Below are 20982 nucleotides of genomic sequence, written 5' to 3' on the forward strand. Positions count from 1 at the left end.
CTAGGGTGGCCGAGGCTGTATCTACCTCCGCGCGCGCTCAGTTTTCTAGGACGTGTCTCGTTGCCCCGGCCAGGGGCGGCTCCCTGCTGCCTCCGAGCCGAGCTGCCCGCTGCTGGGCCTTCGGCGATTGCAGACAGAGGTGAGCGCCCAGAGCCCGAGCTGGGGGGAAGGATGACTCTTATTCCCAGTTCCAGCTCCCCTCCACAGTTTGGGGAGGGGGTCGCTGTCTAGCGCACCTTGGGAAACTGTCCCTTTTTACTCTGGATGTGTCTGCGGCAGGCGCAGATACTGTTTCCTCCGCCGCCCCTCACCAGTGTTTGCAGTGCCCTGTGCCCTTGGGGATGAGAATGGGGGGCGATGCCGATTTGCAGGGAGGGCGTGGAGTTCGCCCTCCGCTCCATCGTCTTCGCGGGAGGAGGGCTCAGTTGGCTAGTTCCCGGGTGGGAACTGGGTGAACTGATGCACCCTCATTTCCCCTCCGGGAGAATCAGAGAAATAGCGCTCCTCGGCTTGTTGGCCAATCACTCCTTGGGGCAGTCTTTTCTCAGGGACAGAGGTCTTCGCGTTTCTGGGGGTCTTAATCCTTCCCGCGTGCTTCATTATATCCCTTGTTACTATTGCCAGCTCTCCATTCCTGGAGCTGTCAGTCTTAAGCTATGCCCCAGATGCCCCCATCTCCGCAGTGCCAGGGCGGTGGGGTGGAAAGAGAGGCCAACCGGAGGCCTGGTGGGGGCGGGGATGAGGGTGGGCGCAACAGGAAAAGACAGCTGGAATAGAGATTCCTGAACTGGGAGGGTGCGATGGGGAGCTGACTTTTGTCCACGCAGTAGGGATGTTTTCCGATGCAGATCTCAAGGTTTTTGATGGTGGGTAGGAAGAGAGAGATCGGGTTGGAGGACTTGGAATGGGTGTGGGTGGTTTTCTTGAGAAGGAGGAGGGATCTAGGACAAAGTGCCACTAGGTGCTGATGTCACCTTTAAGGAGAGATATGTTGGTAGTATTCATTGAGAGGTAGGGGAGTTGAGGCTTCTGTTCATTTCTTCTCTGAGGGGAGCAAGTGATTAGGAAGGAGCCTCTGCTTAGCATGGAGATTCCCCCTCCTTGTGTGATCTTAAGAGGTCTTTTCAGGAGCCAGGTTGCAGGGACTTCCTGTATTCTTTACAGAGTTGTTGGTACTTTGTTCAACATCCAGCGAACATTGGTCCAGGAACCATATTAGATGCTTGGTCTTCTGAAGGCAATTTAGGGCCATGGAGCAGCTGAAAGGTACCCAGTGTATGCACAAATATTAGGTACTCTGTTAACATTCCCCTCACACACACATTTTAATTACATTGCTTTTGAATTATCAAAAGACAGAGCCTAACAGGATTCCAACCCCGGGCCATCCCTACCACTATGGGTTGTTCAGTCCCAGGGGAGTTGCCTTAGAAAAAGGACAGCTTGAATGATTTCCCTTGGTTGTTTTCTTAGATTTTGTCCTGTGGTCTAAGGAGGTTGCTTGAGATAAATAGTATCTGAAAGTAATGAGATGATGGATAGCCCAGTGGTTATTGGGTGCCTCTCTGCACAGTGGGAGACACATCTCTGGAAGATGGAAAAGTATGGGGGAGGGGGCATGGAGGGGAAAGCTCATCAATGGTATTGAGTGTGTGTTGTTGAGCATGTCATGTTGTCAGAGTATGAGAGGTCTGGCAGCTGGGTTTTAAAGGAAGGATGAGAAGGGGCCAGTCAGGCATCAGACTTTTGAGTCCCCTGGTGAATTGATGAAACCTCAGAGTTGGAAGAGTTATCAAGGATTGTCATGGGTCTGTTCTGAGCCTTTGAGGATAGGAGGGCTAGAACTGGGGGGAGGATGAGGAGTTGGACTGTGGTGGCAATGACACAGGTGTGAGGACTCAGGAGGGCCAGGCAGCTTAGTGTCAAGGAGGGTTTCAGATACCTGGGAGCCAGCTAGTACCTTCTTATGCCAGGGATACCCTCTCCTGGGCCTTCGGCTCAATTTTGTTGAGTTGGTAGAGGAGCTGCTCTATGAACAAGAAGTGGTGACTGTCTGGAGTTGTGTAAGTGTGTGTGCATGCATGAGTGTGAGTCTGTGTGTGTGTATGGGGGGGGGTACTGGAGAAAAAGAGTTAGGAGCAGGGAAGACTGAGGGAGTTGAAGTTGCTTCAGAACCTGGGTCCCAGGTAGGGAATTGAGAGAAATGGAAGGGGGGAGTGGGGTCAGAGGGAGGGACAAGTGTATATTGCAGCCACATGAAGTCACCATCTGTCCCCCTCTGGCCTGCTAGCTCACTGACCTATAATTAGCTCTGGAGGGCATACGGTGCTGGCTCACAGGAACGTGGCACTTTGGATGGCCAGCGGAGTGAAGAGTACTCACAGGAACTGTGATCCTACGCCAAGGACCATATGCCCAGGACTAGGGCTTCTCTGAGTATTCTGCTTGGAAGGGGGCTGCTTCTAGGTGACCCTCCATATTTGCTGTATTGAGAGGGACCTGGAGGAACCAAGGATATCATTGAGGGTTGGGCTTGTGGGGGGAAACAGTAGTGGTGCAAGGAGCTCTAAGTGAGGAGGGTGTGAGGACCAGCAAGACCCTCAGGACTCCCTATTCACTGCCTGTCCTTGCCTGGCCACCGCCTTGCCACACAAACTAATTGCTGCCTAGTTCTTTGTCCTGCCTGCAGAGAGGCTTAGGTGCTGCAGCCTCAGGGCCTCCTTCAGGTGTCTTCTGTTCCTCCAGAAGAAGTTAGCTGTAGCACAGGGCAGCTGCTTGCCTTTCTGTTTGGGGCTGAGACCTTGGCTAGGGCCACTTCCTTCTCAGAGCTGGGGGAGAAACTGCTGCCAGCTGATTCAGTTGGTTATATTCCAAGTGATGCTTAGCACTGACCCCCAGGCTGGGCCAGAGACCATATTTGTCCTATGCTCCTCTGAATTGCTCTCAGATGATTACATGTGTATCTGTGTTCTCCCAAGTAGCCCATGAACTTCCTGAGGATGGAGATGTATCTTCCATATCTATAATAGTGTTGGATTCATGGAAATCACTCACTGAGAGATTGTTAGATTGAATTGTCTTCAGTCAGGTCCCTTGAGCTCCATGAAACAGGGCCTACTTGCAACTAGAAATATTTAACCTGGAGCAGAGAAGCCTCGGGAGACCCAGTACAGTGCTATTATATCTCACTGGGGGAATTAGATTCCATAGTCAGTAGATAAGATCCATAAATCTCTCATAAAGCATGGTCTATAGGTTTAGGTTTATAACCCTAAACAATATATATAGTATACACTTAGTATATATATAGAGAGAGACTTAATATATATATGTGTATATATATAGATAATATGCATTCTTTGTTAATTATATAAATATGTAATATATACTATTGGATGATAATTTTAAATGGAGTACATATGCCTGATATGATTCTGTAGTTCAATGTCAGATGAAATAGCTGGTTTGCATTTAGAGGCCCTTGTTGCTTTTTTCACCCAGCCAGCAGAGTTGAATTCTCATAAATTGAACACATACCTGAGTGCCTTCTTGGTTATTATCTTCAAATAGATAACCATCATTTCAAAGATAGGGAGATAGGTTTCCATGTGATTTAAGAAGAACTTCATTGTAACAGTGAGGCTTCCTCATTGAGTAGTGAGGTCCTTACTCCTGAGGGATGGTCAACTAAAGACTCAGCTCTCACAGATGCTGTGGCCACCACTCCCACACACTGTAGGGGAATCTGTAGTTCCAGGTGGGGGTTAGGTGGGGAGAGCTACTGGATAGAGGGGTCCTTGGCTGCTGCTTTAGAAAAATGACTCTTCTTCTCTGCTGAGAATAAAGTAGTGGGGTACTGGGTAGTAGGGCCAGGCTCAGGGCTTGGCCTGTGCTGGTCCAGGAGATTGAGCATTCTGGAAGATGCAGGGGATGACCCCAGCCATCTTGCATGGATGTGGAGCAGTGTATCTTGATAGGAGGTGGTAATTAAAAGGGTGGGCTGGGCCCAGGTCCATGACCTCAGCTTTCATTGTGCCTGAAACTTTTGGCCCTGATTGGGACAGAGCACCTGGAATAAGTGGAGTTTTCTTTTATTCCTGTTCTTCCCTCCCATCCCTCACACATTTCATAGAGGTTCAAGACCACTCATGCACTTTCATTATGCACAGCAGCACGCTTTCCTGATCACACCACATGTACACACAAGCTCTTGTGGCCCCCTGAGCACACACAGTCTCGAGACTCTGGAATGCACAGGCTTCTTTGACCACATATACTCTCTTTCCCCATGACTGTGCACACACACATTCTCAAGACTACAGTCTGATGCGGTCATGAGCCCTGACATAGAATTGTGACCACACACATCCACACACTCTCACAGCCATACACGCCCACCCACTTTCATGCACACACTCTCCAGACGCATAGCCTAACACACACACACACACATACACACACACACACATTATCTCTCTCTCTCTCTCTCTCTCTCCTTCTTTTATAACCACATGTATACACCATGCCTTCCCATGGCCCTATACTTACATGCTATGTGGCATGGATACACATTGGCCCCACTCACATTCTTTCTTTTTATAAACACACACACACATACCACACACACTTTTGTGACCACATTCATATGCATATTTTATGACACCCACATTTCTCAGGGCAGTTGTACGCTGGACCTTTCATGCCCTGGCACCTGTCGGCACTCTGGCTGAACTGTTTTCTACCACATGGAACTGCCCAAATCTGTCCATCTAATGCAGTGACTTCTTAGCAATTATTTTTTTCAACACCCAGAGAACCCTGTGTAGTAATTGTCCCACACAGACCCCTGGTTTTGAAAGATTTTTATTCTCCAAATATACCACACTTGCTACTTTTGTTTCTTCTTTTGCAAACATTATTTGAGAAAATTCGTGTTAGTTAGTGGCTCTGATTAGTAGAAGATAGCTAGGGTGACCATTCTCTATGATGTACATTGAGTAAAAGCTGTGTGCTGTGTTCATGGGTGCAGCCTCATGTCTTGGCTTGATCTCCATGAGGCTTTTAGAGTGTGGAAAATGGTTGGTGACCCTGGTGCTATCTGTAGCCTTCCCAGGTTTATGGCTCTAGTACTCTGCCTCTCTGAGAGAACTTATGCTTATTTTAAGGAGTGGCATTAGGTGGGTATACTGAGTATTTCTGTAGACAGTCCTTAAACCAGGGATTATCTAACCTCTTTTTTAGATTTAGAACCTTTTTTATACAAATGAACCCTTAATCAGATGAAAACTAACATATTTGAAGAAAACTAACATATTTGAAGTCGATGGAATTAAAGTACAAGAAGGGAGTTCCAATCCCTTTGAGTTTGTCACACTGCTTCACCCTTTTCTTTGCCCCAGGTGCTTTGTCATAGGCCAAGTTTGTGAACTGTGTCTGAAGTTAAGGAGTTGTATGATGTGAGTATCAAAGAAGAGTGTCTGTTTTGGAGGGGCACAGAAACTTTTAATCCTCCTTTCCCCATTGGTCTTTTTTTTTTTTTTGGTGTGGGTGGGGGTACTGGCAATTGAACTCAGGAGCACTCAGCTACTGAGCCACATCCCCAGCCCTATTTTTTGTATTTTATTTAGAGACAGGGTCTCACTGAGTTGCTTAGGGCCTCACTAAGTTGCTGAGGCTGGCTTTGAACTCACAATCCTCCTGCCTTAGCCTCTCGAGCTGCTGGGATTACAGGGGTGCACCACTGTGCCTGGCTCCCCATTGATCTTTGATGTTAGCCCTCTCAGGGTGGTACAGTGAGGGTGACCGTTCTGCTAGGTGTGCCAGGGACAGACCAGTTCCCACCTGCATCCTGGTGTGGTTGTTAAGCAGTGTCTTCTCCACCCTCGTCTGGTTTGGAGAGGGTGCCCAAGTGATAGGCTGTATCTTGGGAAGAGTGGCCCATGACTAACTCCCGGGGAGCAGCTGGAAAGATGAGCTTCGTAGACTCAGGTCCAGAGAGCCTGTTGGCTGAGCAGATACCTCCTGTGTTCACCTGAATGTGCCAGGCATCAGGCGGACTGAGTGCCAGGGCTGACAGCTGGTGTCATCCTATACTTTGGTCACCTCTCATACTTCTCTGAACTGTTTCTTGTCTGTTATCTCCTCTGAGCATCATGTCAACCTGTGAGGCTGCTGAAGTTGTTGTGTCCTTCATTTTCCAGATTTGGAAATCTGGTCTAGCGAGGCAAAGTGCCATTGTGGGGTCCAGAGAACTAGATGCCTTTAAAGGGATTTGGGGCTACCCATGAGAAACTCTAGGAGGAGATTTTCCAAGACTATTCTCTGGGAATGGCATCCTGTAGCCAGGTGGACTTTTGATTTTCTTATTGTGTTTAGAGTGGGCCTAATCTTGAAGGCTCGGGCATACTTGGGTGCTAAGAGGTAACACAGGACATTGAGTGTCTATTGGGCACTGGTCTAAGCACTTTATGGATGTCAACTCCAGTAGTTCCCCTGCCAGCTACCTAGAGGGGCTACTATTATTGCCCGCATTTCACAGAGGGGTAACTGAGGCTCAGAGAGGGCAAGTATCTTCCCAGGGTCACACAGGGAGTAACCTGTGTCCAGGCCCGTCAGCCCACTCCAGAGTCTGCCTTTCAAGACAGGATTGGCTGCAGCTTGCTCCCAAGAAGCTGTAGTTTTCAGAGGGCAAGTTGAATGGCCCTGTTCCCAGACCTTGAGCCAGGTTTTCCTTTTCTGGAGTTCTCCTTCTTTGAAGTTGTTCAGGGATGAACTTCCAAAAATCACTGTCACATGTATATGTTCAGTTCCATTCATTAGAGCATCCAAAGCAAAGGAGGCGCGGTTGTTCTTACCCTGGAACCTGGAGTCTGCAGGTGAGATGATGTAAAGTTAGACAAGTGCCAGAAAGAGGTGATGTTGGGACAATGAAGGGCACATTTTGTCTACTAGAGGGAATCAGGAAGGGCTCCGTGGAGGAGGTGGTGTTGAGGTGAGCTTAGGAGGACTGTTCAGGTCATTAGGTTGACATGGAGATGGAAAGTGGGCCAGGTGAGGTAAGGACTTGAGCAGAAGGTGGGCTCTGGGAGCATGTGAGTGAGCTGGGCTGGGGAGTAGCTGGGGAGAGGCTGCGGGGGAGGGGAGGAGTGGGGCTTCCTGGGGTCGTGTGTTGGACAGAGGAGGAGAAGCTTCTAGGTAAGAGGGAAAGGGATGGCAGCCTGAGGACATAGGCAACTGGGCTTCAGTGCCACTGCTGTCTAGTGTCTGAATCCACGGGGTGCAGGGAGCAGTGGCTTTGGGGAACGTCTGCCTCTGTAGTACCTGCAGGATGTGGTGGGTGGGGGACTCAGATGGCTCACCGTGGTATGGGACCAGCTGGGGTCGAGGGGAAAAATTTGGGTGGGTGGATGGGGCCTTGGAGATGGGTCACTGCTAGTAGGGAAGTAGCCACCTCGTGAGGTGACAGAGGCCTGCCCCCAGGCTTGTAGAGGAGAGGAGGAGGGATGGCCAAGGTGAGCTGTCCTCTGGCTGTCATGACCCTGATGAGGGTAGAGAGCGCCAAGGTCCAGAAGCTTTGGCTCCTTGGAGTAGACATGATGCCCCAAGTCATCTCTGCTCTCCCTCTTCCTCCACCCATTACCCGTCTTTGGAGTCAGGCAGACCAACTGAATGCTAGGTCTTCCCTTTACCAGCTGTGGAGACCTGCTTACATGGCTTTGAGTCCCATCTCTCACATCTGTGAGATGGAAGAAGGATTACATCTTCCTTGTAAGATTAAAATTACTGATTAAAATCAGTAGAAAGATATCAATGGTTGACATCGGTGGCTCGGTGTGGGCACATGGTAAATATTGATAAATCATAGCAGCGAACATAATCATTATTATTGTTCTGTTACCCGCCTCTGTCCTCTCTCCTCAGGTCCCCACCCTCCTCCAGCAGAGGTATATATGACACTCCTCTTTTGCTCTTAGCCCTGAGGGCTCCCTCTTTGCCCAGCTCATGACCTACTCACACTTGAGCACAGCTACCTGCAGCTTTGCCCTGTCCGTGGGCCTCCACAGGGGCCAGCAGCCTCATGGTTGCCATGCCCACTCTCAGTGGTGGGGCCTGCCATCTGGTAGGATGGTAGGAAGCCAGGCCTGTGTGTGTGTGGTCAGCCAGGGTATCAGACCCAAGTGCCCGTCGCTTCTGTTTGTTAGGAAAAGAGGGGGTGACACCTGGGAAACCTTTTGCCTTTCCGTGTTAATAACGTCAGAGGCCTACTTTTTGTCTGATCCCTCCACCAGCACACACTTACACCCACTCGCTCTCAAGCCCTCTTCGGTGGTTTCACAGCCTGCCCACACTCCTCCCCACCAAAGCCCTTTGCCTGCTTTGGGGGCTGGCATCTTGTGCCTCCTCATCAGGACCTGTGAGTGTTACTTAGAATTGTGCAGGAGTTGAGGAGGCTTCTGCTAGCCTGAGATGATAATTGCTCTATTTAAAGATGGCCCTGGAGCCAGAAGAAGCCAGGTGTCCCCATGTGTCTGTTGTAGAGCTGCCTTATGCTCAGTGGCTTGTGCAGGGGGTGGGGGCAGGGCAGGAGGTCCTAGGCAGTTGCCTCAGTGGTATCCGCCTGGCATCCCTCTCTGGGCTCATTTTTTTCACTGGCTCTGTGTGCCATTTGGCCAGAGGAAGTAGAATTGCTACCTGGTTCTCAGGGAGGCTGGGAAAGCGCTGCTGGCCTTGAAACCAGCTTCTCAGTTGTCAGAATGACCAGGAGGATTTGGGAAGAACGAGTTGGACCAAATAGCACCTCACAGCCTGTTCACCCCTCCTGAGAACTTTTCCAACTCCTTTCTTGTAAGGAACTCTCGACTCCACCCACAGGCCTGCCTTTGTCCTACACTAAGGTAATTCCTTCTCCCCTGCCACGGTGGGGTGCTTTCTTCTTCTCAGAGCTCTGCTCATCAATGACCTCATCCCTCTAAGGCAGACAAAACAAGGGTGGCAGGTTCCATCTTATAGCAGAGGCCTCACTAGTGGTGACCAGCCCAAGGCAGATATCCCAGATCAGCTGGGCAAATACCCCTGAGATGACTTCCCAGGACCTCCTGACTGCCTAAGGTCATCTAGCTGGTTTCTGGTAGAAAGACCCATGGCCCAGATCTCCTAAGGCCCAGCTCTCAGCTTCTTCCTTTGCCTTGTACTGTAGGCTACCTGGGAATTTGCTGGGTTGAGACCACTCCCAGGACACCTGAATGCCTGAGCATACTTTGATCTCCAAAGGATAGCCCCTGCCGCAAAGGCCTTCCTAGCCTGCTCTCCTCTTCTGGTCTTTTATTTCTTTTTGATGAGTGGCTGAGTGGGAGAATAGAGGGAATGTGAGCCCAGCTGTTGTTTGGAGAGGGAGGGTGAGGCCTGGGCACAGGGGATGGGAGAATGGGAGGAATTGCTGTTAGCATCAGTGAGATGGCAGTTCTGCCCAGACTGGGACAGCAGCCCCTCCCCTCCACTTCCAACTTCTCTGTGGAACAGGGAGGTGAGTGTGGTCTGCCTGGCAGCAGCATCATTGAAAAGGTAGCCTGTAGACCAAGGCGTTCCTTTTCACCTTGGTAGCCTCTCAGAATCCTGCCCTACGTGGTGGGTGTCCAACTAGGGGAAAGGATTCCTGTGATCAGAATTTGTCTCTAGTATCTATGTCTGGGAGCAGGTGTGTGACTACATGTGTATCAGCCCTAGGTCTTCATGTTCCTGTGTCTGCCTCAGAGAGAGAGAGAGAGAGAGAGAGAGAGTGTGTGTGTGTGTGTGTGTGTGTGTACGCACATGTGCACGTACCAGTTTGAACTATGGGCCCCTCTGTGAATGGTTGTGGATGTGAACTCTGGGGTTTTCCTGCTGCTGCTCTTTCATCTGTTCATTCCTCCTTGCCCCCCATTTCTGTAATCAGGGCTTCTGATGCCATGGAGAAGCCCCTGCCTGCCTTGCACTGCCCACTCTGATACCCAGAATTCTAGAGAGAGGTCAAAGCAGCCTTGCCCTCCTATGTTTCCCCTGCTGGGTTAGCCACGCCACAGGCCTGCCATGTCTGATGTCTCACCTCACGCTGGATCTTGAGCCTCCTCCATCCTGATCCTCCCTTTCTGCCTCTCCTCACCACTGGTGTGGACAGGAGGCTGCCTGTGTGTCTCTTGAAAAGGGAAGTGGAAGGCAAAGAAGGAAAGTACCATTTATGGAGTGCTTCCAGTGTCCCCACCAGTGTGCTTGGTGTTTCACACCCCTTCAGAGCCCTCCTGCAATGGGAGACCTAAAGACACTCCCTCTGAAGACTGGTTAAGCTGGTGGCCTTCCAGCAGTGGGCAGGCAGGTTGGAAGCTAATGGTAGGCAGGGAAACCTGCCTTCTTTGTTTTGCCCTCCTTTGCTCTGACCATTTGGCTTCCCTGTGCCAGGCTTAGGGCATCCATGGAGCCAGGCTGTGCATAAGCTGACTGCCCTCGCTGGTGACTTCTGGCAGTGCCAGCAATGGGGAATTCACCCTGAGGGAGCCCATCCCCAGCCATAAGCTGGTTGTTCCACACCAAAACTACTCAGGGAGAGTGACCCCCTAGTAGTGATCCCATGTAGACCCTGGTTCCTTTCCATCATTTAAGCTCTGCCCAATGTAAGGTGGTAGGCTATGAACCTAGAATCAAAGACTGCTATCTGCCAGACCTGCTTGCAGTCCTCCTTGGCAGGTTTTAGATGTGGGAAATGACTTGAGCCAGAACCTCCTCCCTGAATTATGGGGCACTGTAGCAGATCAGGGCTCTCTGCCTGTCCCAGTGCCCAATATGTGCCTCTCCAAGACCTCAGCCATGTTGTGCCTGTGGTCAGGGCAGGACCTACTCTGCCCCTGTTTCCTATGACCCCCAGGAGTCTAGCTTCTGTGGGACTCCCACCTACTAACCCTTTAACTCTTCTGCACTTGCCTTGACTTGAGTAGGGGGAGAGGGTTTAGGGGGAAGGGGCCAGAGACCCTATTTCCTTTTCTCCCACCTTCAGGTCTCAAGAGACTCTGGGCAGCCGGCCTGCTCCCCTACCGCTGACTGAATCATTTCTATATTTGGCCAGTGAGCCACGTGGGTGGGGAACCACTGCGGCTGCACTTCTGACAGCTGTGGGGGGCGGGGGCAGGGGCTGCAGGCGGCAGAGGCTGGGCAGTAGGCATGTGCATTCTTTGGGAGAACTAAGGCGCCATCAGAGTGAGTAAAGCCCTGAGAAAGGGCATGCGCCAACACCTCCCTCTCCTCCCTCTCCTCCTGCACATTCTGGTTTCAGGGTCGGCCTCCTCTGCCCCACCCCCTCTCCTGGATGCCCTTCTCCCTTCAGCTAGTCCTCACAGCAGTCTCTTCTCCCACAGACCACACCGCCCTCCAGAAACGATGGGTGTCTCTAGACCCAGCTGCGACTCTGCCAGACTCCGGTGCTCAGTTTAAGATAAGGATAATCTCCCAGGCCTGCTCTCCCTGCCTGTCATGGCCACACTCCGATGCTGCCCACTTGTCTGGGGACACAGGGCACCCAGCCCTAGCCCTGAGATGTTAAGCCAGGCCTTCTGGCTCCAGTCTACAGGGGCACTGCAGGCCCCGGGCTCCCTTCAGAGCAAGAGCAACTGATGCCATGGGAGAAGCCCCTGCCTACCCATCCACTTGCCTGGCCCTGCCTGCTCTGATACCCATGCATTGGGTCCTCCTGCAGGTGCCAATCCTGTGAGTCCCTCCCCAACCCCCTGACGCTGAGAAGGCCCTGCCCACCCCCACCATGTGTGAGGTGATGCCCACAATCAATGAGGGGGACCCCCTAGGGCCCCCCCACGGCGCCGATGCTGACGCCAACTTTGAGCAGCTTATGGTGAACATGCTGGATGAGCGGGAGAAGTTGCTGGAGTCCCTCCGGGAGAGTCAGGAAACCTTGGCAGCCACGCAGAGCCGGCTCCAGGATGCCCTGCATGAGCGGGACCAGCTCCAGCGACACCTTAACTCTGCCCTCCCTCAGGTAAGGCCTAAAGCTCTGCGCCTCCCTCAGTCCCTCCCTCTGCCCCTCCTCCAGCCCTGTGGAGTCCAGCACCCCTTGGGCCCTCAGCAAAACTGTATCTACCTGCATATCAAATAGTGGAATTTACAGAACATTTACTCTCCATCTTGCTACGTAAATCCTTTCCCTGTCACTCCCAAGTGTCTCAGCCTGGAATTGGCTTCACCTGGAGAAATGGGTGGAATTTGATTCAGGGAGAAAACCCAGCCCTAGTTGCCAACTGCAATGAGCCCAGTCTGCCAGTAGATGGCACCCTAGGCTGGAAAGAAAGAGCCCTGACTGCTTCACCAGAGGCCTATTCTTGGAGGTGGAGGGAGAGGGGGAGGGGGGAATCACAGAAGTGGAGGTGGGAGCAGCTTTAGAGCTCATCTTAGTCCAGCTCCACTATTGCACAGACATTACATGGGCAATTATAGACAGAGTTGAGTATCTTAACATCCCGTTTCATGTACCTCACCAGCATTGCTACTAGCTCTAATGTAGTCACCTTTTACAGTGTATTTTCTAAGGACTGAGCCTTCTGTAGGGTTTATCTCACTAGATTTTCAGAATGATGAAGTTGGTACTGTTATTACCAGCATCCTACTTCACAAGTGATGGTGATGGAGTTTAGGAAAATGAACCCCCTGCTCATGGCCATGCAGGAATTGACCCCTGAAAAGCTGTGTGCTTCCAGGGGCTGTGTCTCAGCCACCACCACATTTCCACATCAGATCATTGACCCAGAAGCTCTGTGTTGCTTCCTGCTCATCCATCATTTCGTAGGTATTCAAGGACAAATGCGTGCTGTGGGAATGGCAAAGGGAGCAGGAACTGAGTTATCCTGCTGCTTGTCAGAGAAGGCGTGAACCCTCCTGGTAACCAGGCCCCAGGTGGGGTGGGGCAAGCACAGTGCTCACAGTGACTGCTTACACGTCCTGCTCTCCACCTCCTCTTAGGAGACAGATGGGTATGGAAACCAGGCACTAGATTCATTGCATAGCTCGCCTGGGGCAGGTGCGTGCCCTGCAGGGGCTGAGGGAGGCAGCCTGAGTTGCCTAACACCTCAAGCCTCAGAGCCAGGCCCTTTTCCCAATGCAGGGAGAAGAAACAGGACTGGGCCTGGGTGGGTGAGTTTTCGGTTCAGGGCTCAAAAGTGACAGGAGGCCGAGTCTTGGATGCTTTCTCAGTATGAATATTTAGCCCTGGTGAAGAGGTGGGATGGGCAGGTGGCCCCTCCTACCTCACTTTGCAGGAGGCCCTGAGCATGCCCTGAAGTGAATGAGCCAGTTCCTGCTCCCAAGGAGCTCAGAGATGAGAAAGGAGACATAAGAGCCCAAAAGACTAGGAGAGAAGGTAGAGAAAGGTAAGAGAGGCCTGAAGGGATTGTTAAACACAACATCAGTGATAAAAATAGCTGCCTTTGTGGGCTTGTGCTAGGTACTCTCTGTACATTGGGTTCATTTAATCCTCCTATGTAATTCCTGGAGAGACTGTTTACCTCTGTCTTACAGATCAGAGAATGGGTTCAGAGAGGTTAGGTAATTTGTCCAAGGTCACATAGCTAACCAGAGCAGAGCTGAGATTTGACCCCAGGCCTGTCTGACTTCCTCTACTGGAAACTTCATGAGGGTAGAGGTTGTATCTTTATTGTCACTGTGTCCCCTGTGACCGGCACAGGACCTGGTATTCACATATATTTGTGGTTGGATGGTAGACTCCCCAGTGCTCTTGATGTTTGTTCAGAAATGTTTTCAAGGGATAGAGGGAGACTTCCACTGGACAGCCTAGACGGTTCCCAGGTGGCTGGAGCCTTTGAGATGGGCTTTTTTGAAAGAGGAATTTTCTCATCAGGTGGTGACAGAGGCTTGTGCTCTGCAGTGAGAGGGGGACTGCTGAGCTAAGGTTGGTATTAGAAAGGCTTGCTGGGGTTTGGAAACAGCAAGTAACCCAGGTTGACTGGGTCTTAGGGTGGATGCAAAGGAACCGTGAGAGAAAAGTTTGAAAACCACTGTAAGCTTGCGTTTAACTTTGTGGACAGCATTGTGCTTTGGGAAATAATCCTGGCAGCAGTCTGTCAGATGGGTCAGTTGAGGAGGGAGAGGAAAGACATCCTAGGATGGGGACACCAGGTAGTGATAAGCCTAAGGCCAGGGAAGGGAGAGCTTCACAGCCCTTTGGTGATGGTGTCATAGTATAGGGCTGGGGGCATGCCATTAAGTCCTGTCTCTGTGTCCAAGACTGTGTGTATGTGCATATGTGTGTGAGTGTGTGTGTGTGTGCATGAAGGTATGACCGTGTGCATGCATGTGTGTAAACTGAGGGGTGAAACAGCATCAGGCTCAGGCCTCAACAGCCAGAGGGTGGAATGCTTGACCTTGATTGTCTTTGGCCATATCCTTGATAGAAAAGCAATAGTCAAGGAATAGAGTCAGAAGTCCTTGATTTCTTGTGCTCTGGAAGGGATAGTCCCTTCTTCTTTCCTACAACCTTTTTGCCTGATCTGGAGTGATAGTGGGACTGCTTTGGGAATTCTTCATTGATCGGGAATTCTTGGTGTGCAAGGGAAGCTGCAATGCTGGGCAGGGCTGAAGCTTCTGTTCAGTTATTCTCAGACTTTGGAAGCCATAGAGTTTGGGCCATTCATCTGAAAATCTTTCTGGAATGAGGTGATGTTGATTAAATAGATAGGATATGATGGACCTGGAGCTGTGGGGCTGTTCTCTCACCTTAGATGCTCGTGCTGGTGGCAGAGGTGAGCTGGAAAGGTCATTGAAGTGTCTGGGCTTGACATTTATGGATGGGTCCCCCTCAAAGGGATATTTGGTACATGGGAATTCAGTGAAGCCAGGGCATGGGTCTTAGTATCAGGTGCTGGCATGAAATCCTGACCTGATTTGGCAGGGCTCCTGGGAAGCCAGGGCTGAAGCCGCATGGCCAGCTGTTTGGGCAAGTCCAAGTACCCTCCTGCTCCCATGTAGGTGGTTCCTTCAATCCACTTGTCTCACAGGCCACCGACAGCTTGCAAAGCCCTGGGGAGGATATGGAAGAGAGCTCCCTGGGACTCAGTCAGACTTAAGCTTCAGAACACGTTTCTCTTCCCCCATAACATCCATCAGCTTCTGGTGAACCTCACTTGCCCAAACCAGTGGCAGCCTACCTCTCCATCAGTGTGTAAACGAAAAGGCCATTGAATTGCTGGAGAACCAGAAGGCTGAGTAGGAGGGTCAGCAGAATCTGGTCACATTGACTGGCAGGGGAAGGGGCTGCAGAGTAGACTTGGTGGCTTTCCCATTTCTATGTGCAGCTATTTCCTCAGCTCCTAACACACACCTGGATTGCATGGAGCCCTCTTGGGGAGCTCACACCAGTTGCGGGGTTACTGCCCTGAAATGTGGGTGGATCGGGACTTTCTGGGGGGTAGGTGGAGGAAGGGATGGGTGAGAGGAGACCCCCATGGATCAGGTGTGAGGATGCTGCTTAGGGGGTGAATCCCATGTACTAAGGAGTCTTGGGGGTCTTCAGGAATTTGCCACCTTGACCCGGGAGCTGAGCATGTGTCGGGAGCAGCTTCTAGAGAGGGAGGAAGAGATATCAGAGCTGAAAGCAGAACGGAATAACACAAGGGTAAGTGGAGATCACTGGGTGTGTGTGTGTGTGTGTGTGTGTGTACCTTGACCAAGGCAGGACCAGGGCCAGGTATAGCCCCACCCGATCCTGACCTTTGCCTGCTTCTCGTCCTAGGGTCATAGCCAGAAAATTTAACCATCAGTACTAGGCTTTCCCCCTGCCGTTGCTGGGTCATAGAAACTCAGGGTCCTGGGGGAGAGGCCAGGACAACCAAGTTAAGGCCAGTATTTAATTGAAGAGCAGCTATTTACCAAAGTGGAAGAATGTTAGCATTTTAAGGATGGTATGGCTGTATTCGTGTCTACTTGGTGATCACGTGGGCCCTGCTTGTGGTCCCTGGAGCACATGCTCAGAGTCTTCCCTCCTGTCTTCCCCTGCTTCCTGCCAGCTGCTTTTAGAACATCTGGAGTGCCTGGTGTCCCGCCATGAGCGGTCACTGCGGATGACGGTGGTGAAGCGCCAGGCCCAGTCACCTTCAGGGGTCTCCAGTGAGGTGGAGGTGCTAAAGGCCCTCAAGTCTCTGTTTGAGCACCACAAAGCCCTGGATGAGAAGGTATCCCTGCCCCTACTCTCTCCCCAATCCAACCAAGCTTCCCTTCTCTGAGATTTCTGCATTCAGTGTTTAGGGAAATCTAGCTTCAGAACTGGCTTCCTCCTACCGTGGGCCTCATTTCAAGTCCTATTAGGTTCCCTCCTAGGGTTTTACCTCCTGTTGGGCCCTTTACTTTCCCTCATGCCTGGCGCTGGTAGACCAAGGCCAAGCTTCTTCAGCCTGGGTCCAGTGAGTCCCCCTTTCTTCCTCTTGTCTTGGGCAGGTTCGAGAAAGGCTCCGGGCAGCACTGGAGCGCGTTACCACCTTGGAGGAGCAGCTGGCAGGAGCCCACCAGCAGGTAAGCTGCCCACCTTCAGTTTATAGTTGGCAGCTCCCGGAAGTCCAGCTGGCTGGCCCCTTAGCCCCACCCTGTTCCTCATGGGATTCTTCCTCACTGTGGCTGGAGTCAGTAGCCAAGGCTGGGCCAGGCACTCCTTTCCAGAAAGTGGAAACTTAGAAGGGTCTGGAATGTGTAGGAAGCACTCTTTGACACACTGCCCTGGGCCTGTGCCCTATAGGTGTCTGCCCTGCAGCAGGGGGCAGTGGTGCGGGATGGAGTGGCAGAAGAGGAGGGGACTGTGGAGCTGGGACCGAAACGTCTGTGGAAGGTGGGTAATGGGGAGCAGTATAGCGGGGCCTGTGTTCCCCAAGAAAGGAATGGGAGGCCCTGCCCGCTGACTTCAGTAGAGAAGCTGCTAAAATTAAATGCAGAGCTTTCTACAACATTCTCACTTCCTTCCTCCATCTTCAAAGAAATCTATCATCTTTCTATTTCTCTGTCTGTCTATTGGTGCTAGGTACATAATATGTTTGTCCACTGGAATTGTTAGGAGCCATCTGCCTGTATCAGTATCAGGCAAGATGCCTTCTATCTCTGAGCCTTTGTTCCTTAATTATGCTCCTTTCTGGGTTGAAGAGGCTGAGATAACAGATAAAACTAAAAACTGTTGTTTTTCAAGAGATACACAGCAGAGCCAGGGTATTTGGGTATTGTCAGGAGTGAGCTGCTGGGGCCCAGGGAAAAAAGGTGTACCTGGAGGTGTGCTCTGAGGTCAGGGCAGAGCTGTGGTCTGTCCTGGGTGTGTGGCCCCTCCTACCATTTCCCTGGGGCAGGGCAGGGTGTAGGATGCCCTAGGCCTCCATGATTGACTGACTGATGGCTCACTGTCCCTGGAGGATGACACGGGCCGGGTGGAGGAGCTGCAGGAGCTCCTGGAGAAGCAAAACTTTGAGTTGAGCCAGGCCCGGGAGCGACTGGTCACCTTGACAGCAACCGTAACAGAACTTGAGGAGGACCTGGGAACAGCCCGCCGGGACCTCATCAAGTCAGAGGAGCTGAGCAGCAAGCATCAACGGGACCTCCGAGAGGTGAGAAAGGGTCTTTCTTCAGTCACTTCATCCCACTGAGTACAGGTGTTTGGCATCTGGGAGAGTGTGGACCAAGGTCCAGGCAGGAGCGGGGAAGTATAAGATTGAACACTTGGCAGGGTCTGGTGTGGGGAGGAGTAATGGGGGTTTTGGTTATGGCCAGGAGTTGACAGGGGAGATCATGTTTTCTGGGTTATACCCAGCCAGGTATTGTGGGAGGTGCAGAAAGGAGCAGGGCAGCAAAAGTCTGGTGACCTTTCCTCTCGTCCCCTCTGCTGCCACCCAGGCTCTGGCTCAGAAAGAGGACATGGAAGAACGAATCACCACACTGGAGAAGCGCTACCTAGCTGCTCAGCGTGAGGCCACATCCATCCATGACCTCAATGACAAACTGGAGAATGAACTGGCCAACAAGGAGTCCCTGCACCGCCAGGTAACTCCTCCAGATGGGGCAGAGTGGGCATTGTACTTCACCCTTGAGGTTCTAATGATCCTGCTCAAACTATCTCATGGTGGCCCAGGAGCTCCTGGGATCCTGAAGATTCTCTTGGGAAAGGGGAAGTCAGGCATCTTGGGCAGTCAGGAACCAAAGTGGTCCCTTGCAACTTCTGATCTGTTACTTGCTCTCTGCTGTGATGGGGTCGGGTGGGGGTGTTCAGTGCTACCCCTCTTGATTCGCTTCCCTGTCCACATTGCTAGTGTGAGGAGAAGGCCCGACACCTACAGGAGCTGTTGGAGGTGGCAGAGCAGAAACTGCAGCAGACAATGCGCAAGGCAGAGACGCTGCCAGAGGTGGAGGCTGAGCTGGCCCAGAGAATCGCAGCTCTCACCAAGGCAAGTGGGCTGGGCCTGGGATCTGCCTCTGTCCCCTATGTCCAGTGGAGCCAGCTGTTGTGGAACCAGGCAGGGAGTGGACAGAGTGGAGGGCACATGGGGCAGGGAGCCAGAGAACTGCTCACTGTGTGATGCTGGGAGTACACTACCTCATGTCTGTCAGTCTGAAGAGGAATTCCTGCCCTCTTCACCCCACAGAGATGTAATGGTCCCATAAGAAAGGGTAAAAATACTTGAAAGAGAAGAAACCACACTGCTTCAAAGTATATTTATTATCATGACACCATTGTGGTTGATACCTCTGTTTGTTTAGGAATAGAGAGGGAAGATTAGGATTTTCATCTCTGGAAAAATGAAACTAAGGGGAGATATGATCAAAGTCTGTATATCCCTGAAGGGGATGCAGGGTTGCACACATCTTTCTTTACCAAATTGAAGCATTCTAGATCTAGAAACAACTCCGTTAGCCTAAAGCTTTAAGATGAATAAAAGACAATATAATTTACCTAGTGGAGAGGTAATTTAATTCCTAAGAGGTATATAGGCAGATATCAACTAGGTCTGGAAGAGCTAAATAAATGCATGGCCTTAGATGTCTGAGAGTAATTACATATTAGGAGTCTTTTTAGCTGGTTGGAGGCTTTTGGGGGCCTCATGGGGAATAACCATAGCTACCCCCAAACTCAGGGATAGAAGAAACCAGTTTTTAGCAAGCACCCACCCCAGAACCTTTGAAGGATAAGATGCTGGCCAGTGTGCCAGTATGGCGTCTCAGGTGCTCTGGAGCTGGAACTCACAGCATCAGTAGGCCCAGGGCCAAGTCTGCTTCTGCCACTGACTGGCTTTCTGATTTGGGAAAAGTCACACCCCTCCATAACTGGGCCTCGGTGTTCTTACCTCTATGGTGGTGTGTTGGCCTTGGTGATCTGTAGAGTCTTTCCAGCCCCTGGGAATGGAGGGTTAGGTTTAAGTTACAGCAGAGGATGTTATGTGTGGGATGCTGAGCAAAAACTGACAAGAAGGGATGGGCTGAAGTGATTAATATGTTCAAGTGAGTCATAGCAGGAGGAGTTAAAGGAAGGCTTTCCTGACTGTAAGATGTGTGGTATTCTGGAAAATCTTGTCAGCAGAAACAATAGGGTCTCCATCTCTGGAGATACTTGACAGGAAGGGAGAACACTCTACCTGGGCTGGTTTAATAATAAAGGTAATAATCATGACGAGGCTAGTATGTTCTAAATGTTTACTAGAGCATTTCATTTAGCCCTTGAAATGGGCCAGTGTGCATAGGTGCTGCTAGTCAAATTTTACAGTTGAGAAAACCAGGCACTTAGAAAGTTCAAGGTCACATTATTGGTGAAAGATTTGAACCCAGGCTGCCTGACCTGAGCCTGTGTTCTCAAGTACAATTCCAATCTCTCTGGAAGCACATAGATGTATGGTAGCTCATGCTTTCAAATGGAGTTTTTTGTTTTTGTTTTTTTCTGGAAACATGGGGAGGATTTACCAGCTTTGAGCCAGGGACCTTCGCCTAGCCAGCTCCCCAGCTCTGGCTAAGGCCAGCTAGGACCAACCCTCCAGGCCTGCTTTCCCAGAACACCTTTCCAGCCTTCCCTCCTAGCTTCCCCCAGCTTCTGTCAAGGTAGCACTCAAGCGTCCCAGCCCCGCCCCTGACTAGCTCCTCACATCCCAAAGCCCCGCCCTCCAGGCCGGCCCCGCCCCTGCTCTCCACTCAACACGACCCTTGAGTTGCCAGCTCTTGATGCCAGCTCTGAGCAGGAACCCAGGAAGGACCTGGCAGGGGTCGAGTTTCTGGGGGAAGAAAGGTAGTGCTGATGGTGATTTGCACCAACTTGATAGGTGGAGGGCTGGGTTTCCTTGGCACCTGAGGCCCTGATCACTCAAGACTGCCCTAGCACCAGGATCCACAGGATATGGGGCCTGAGCAGGAGGAACAGAGATCTCCAGGATGCACTGACCTATCCCCGCCCCTAGGCAGAAGAACGGCATGGCAACATTGAGGAGCACCTGCGGCAGCTGGAAGGGCAGCTGGAGGAGAAGAACCAGGAGTTGGCAAGGGTGAGGGCACGAGGCTGGGCTCTTGGGTGACCTCCCTGCCCTCGGGGCAGGCTCTTAGGTACTGTTAGCGGAGGGGCACCGGGGAAGGACCTGGCCAAGGGAGAGAGCCCACAGGGTGAGAGGAGCCCACAGCTAGGGGAGGAGGTGGTTGAGAGAGCTGGAGAGAGGGTCCCTGGGAGGATAGAAGACTGGGGACAAGAAGGGGACTGGTGAAGCAGGCAGGTAGAACCCCAGTGGAAATGGGTGGTTCTCGAGGAGGGCGTCGTCGACCAGGCCCTGAGGTGGCCTTGTGCAAGGCGGCCCGGCTGTGCAGGTGCGCCAGCGGGAGAAGATGAACGAGGACCACAACAAGCGGCTGTCAGACACCGTGGATAGGCTGCTTAGCGAGTCCAACGAGCGCCTGCAGCTCCATCTCAAGGAGCGCATGGCCGCCCTGGAGGAGAAG

The 20982-nt window shown here is 51.6% G+C and overlaps 1 protein-coding gene across 5 annotated transcripts in view; it reads left to right on the forward strand.

Moving 5' to 3' along the window:
- The window catches only part of Ppfia4 (PTPRF interacting protein alpha 4), a 49976-nt gene continuing 28994 nt past the window's right edge, over positions 1–20982 (forward strand). For 3 of the 5 annotated variants that reach the window (XM_048809718.1, XM_048809719.1, XM_048809720.1), the window contains exons 1-11: positions 1–139; positions 11382–12016; positions 15560–15661; positions 16053–16217; positions 16480–16554; positions 16775–16864; positions 17433–17624; positions 17911–18057; positions 18324–18458; positions 20454–20537; positions 20851–20980. In XM_048809718.1, coding sequence (XP_048665675.1) covers positions 11783–12016; positions 15560–15661; positions 16053–16217; positions 16480–16554; positions 16775–16864; positions 17433–17624; positions 17911–18057; positions 18324–18458; positions 20454–20537; positions 20851–20980 — 1354 coding nt within the window. In that variant the 5' untranslated portion in view covers positions 1–139; positions 11382–11782. Of the gene's footprint in view, positions 140–11168; positions 11224–11381; positions 12017–15559; positions 15662–16052; positions 16218–16479; positions 16555–16774; positions 16865–17432; positions 17625–17910; positions 18058–18323; positions 18459–20453; positions 20538–20850 lie in introns of those variants that run through there. The other 2 variants (XM_048809717.1, XM_048809715.1) reach the window with 2 other exon arrangements.

The sequence above is a fragment of the Marmota marmota genome, unplaced genomic scaffold (assembly GCF_001458135.2).
Source record: "Marmota marmota marmota unplaced genomic scaffold, marMar, whole genome shotgun sequence".
NCBI lineage: Eukaryota > Metazoa > Chordata > Mammalia > Rodentia > Sciuridae > Marmota > Marmota marmota.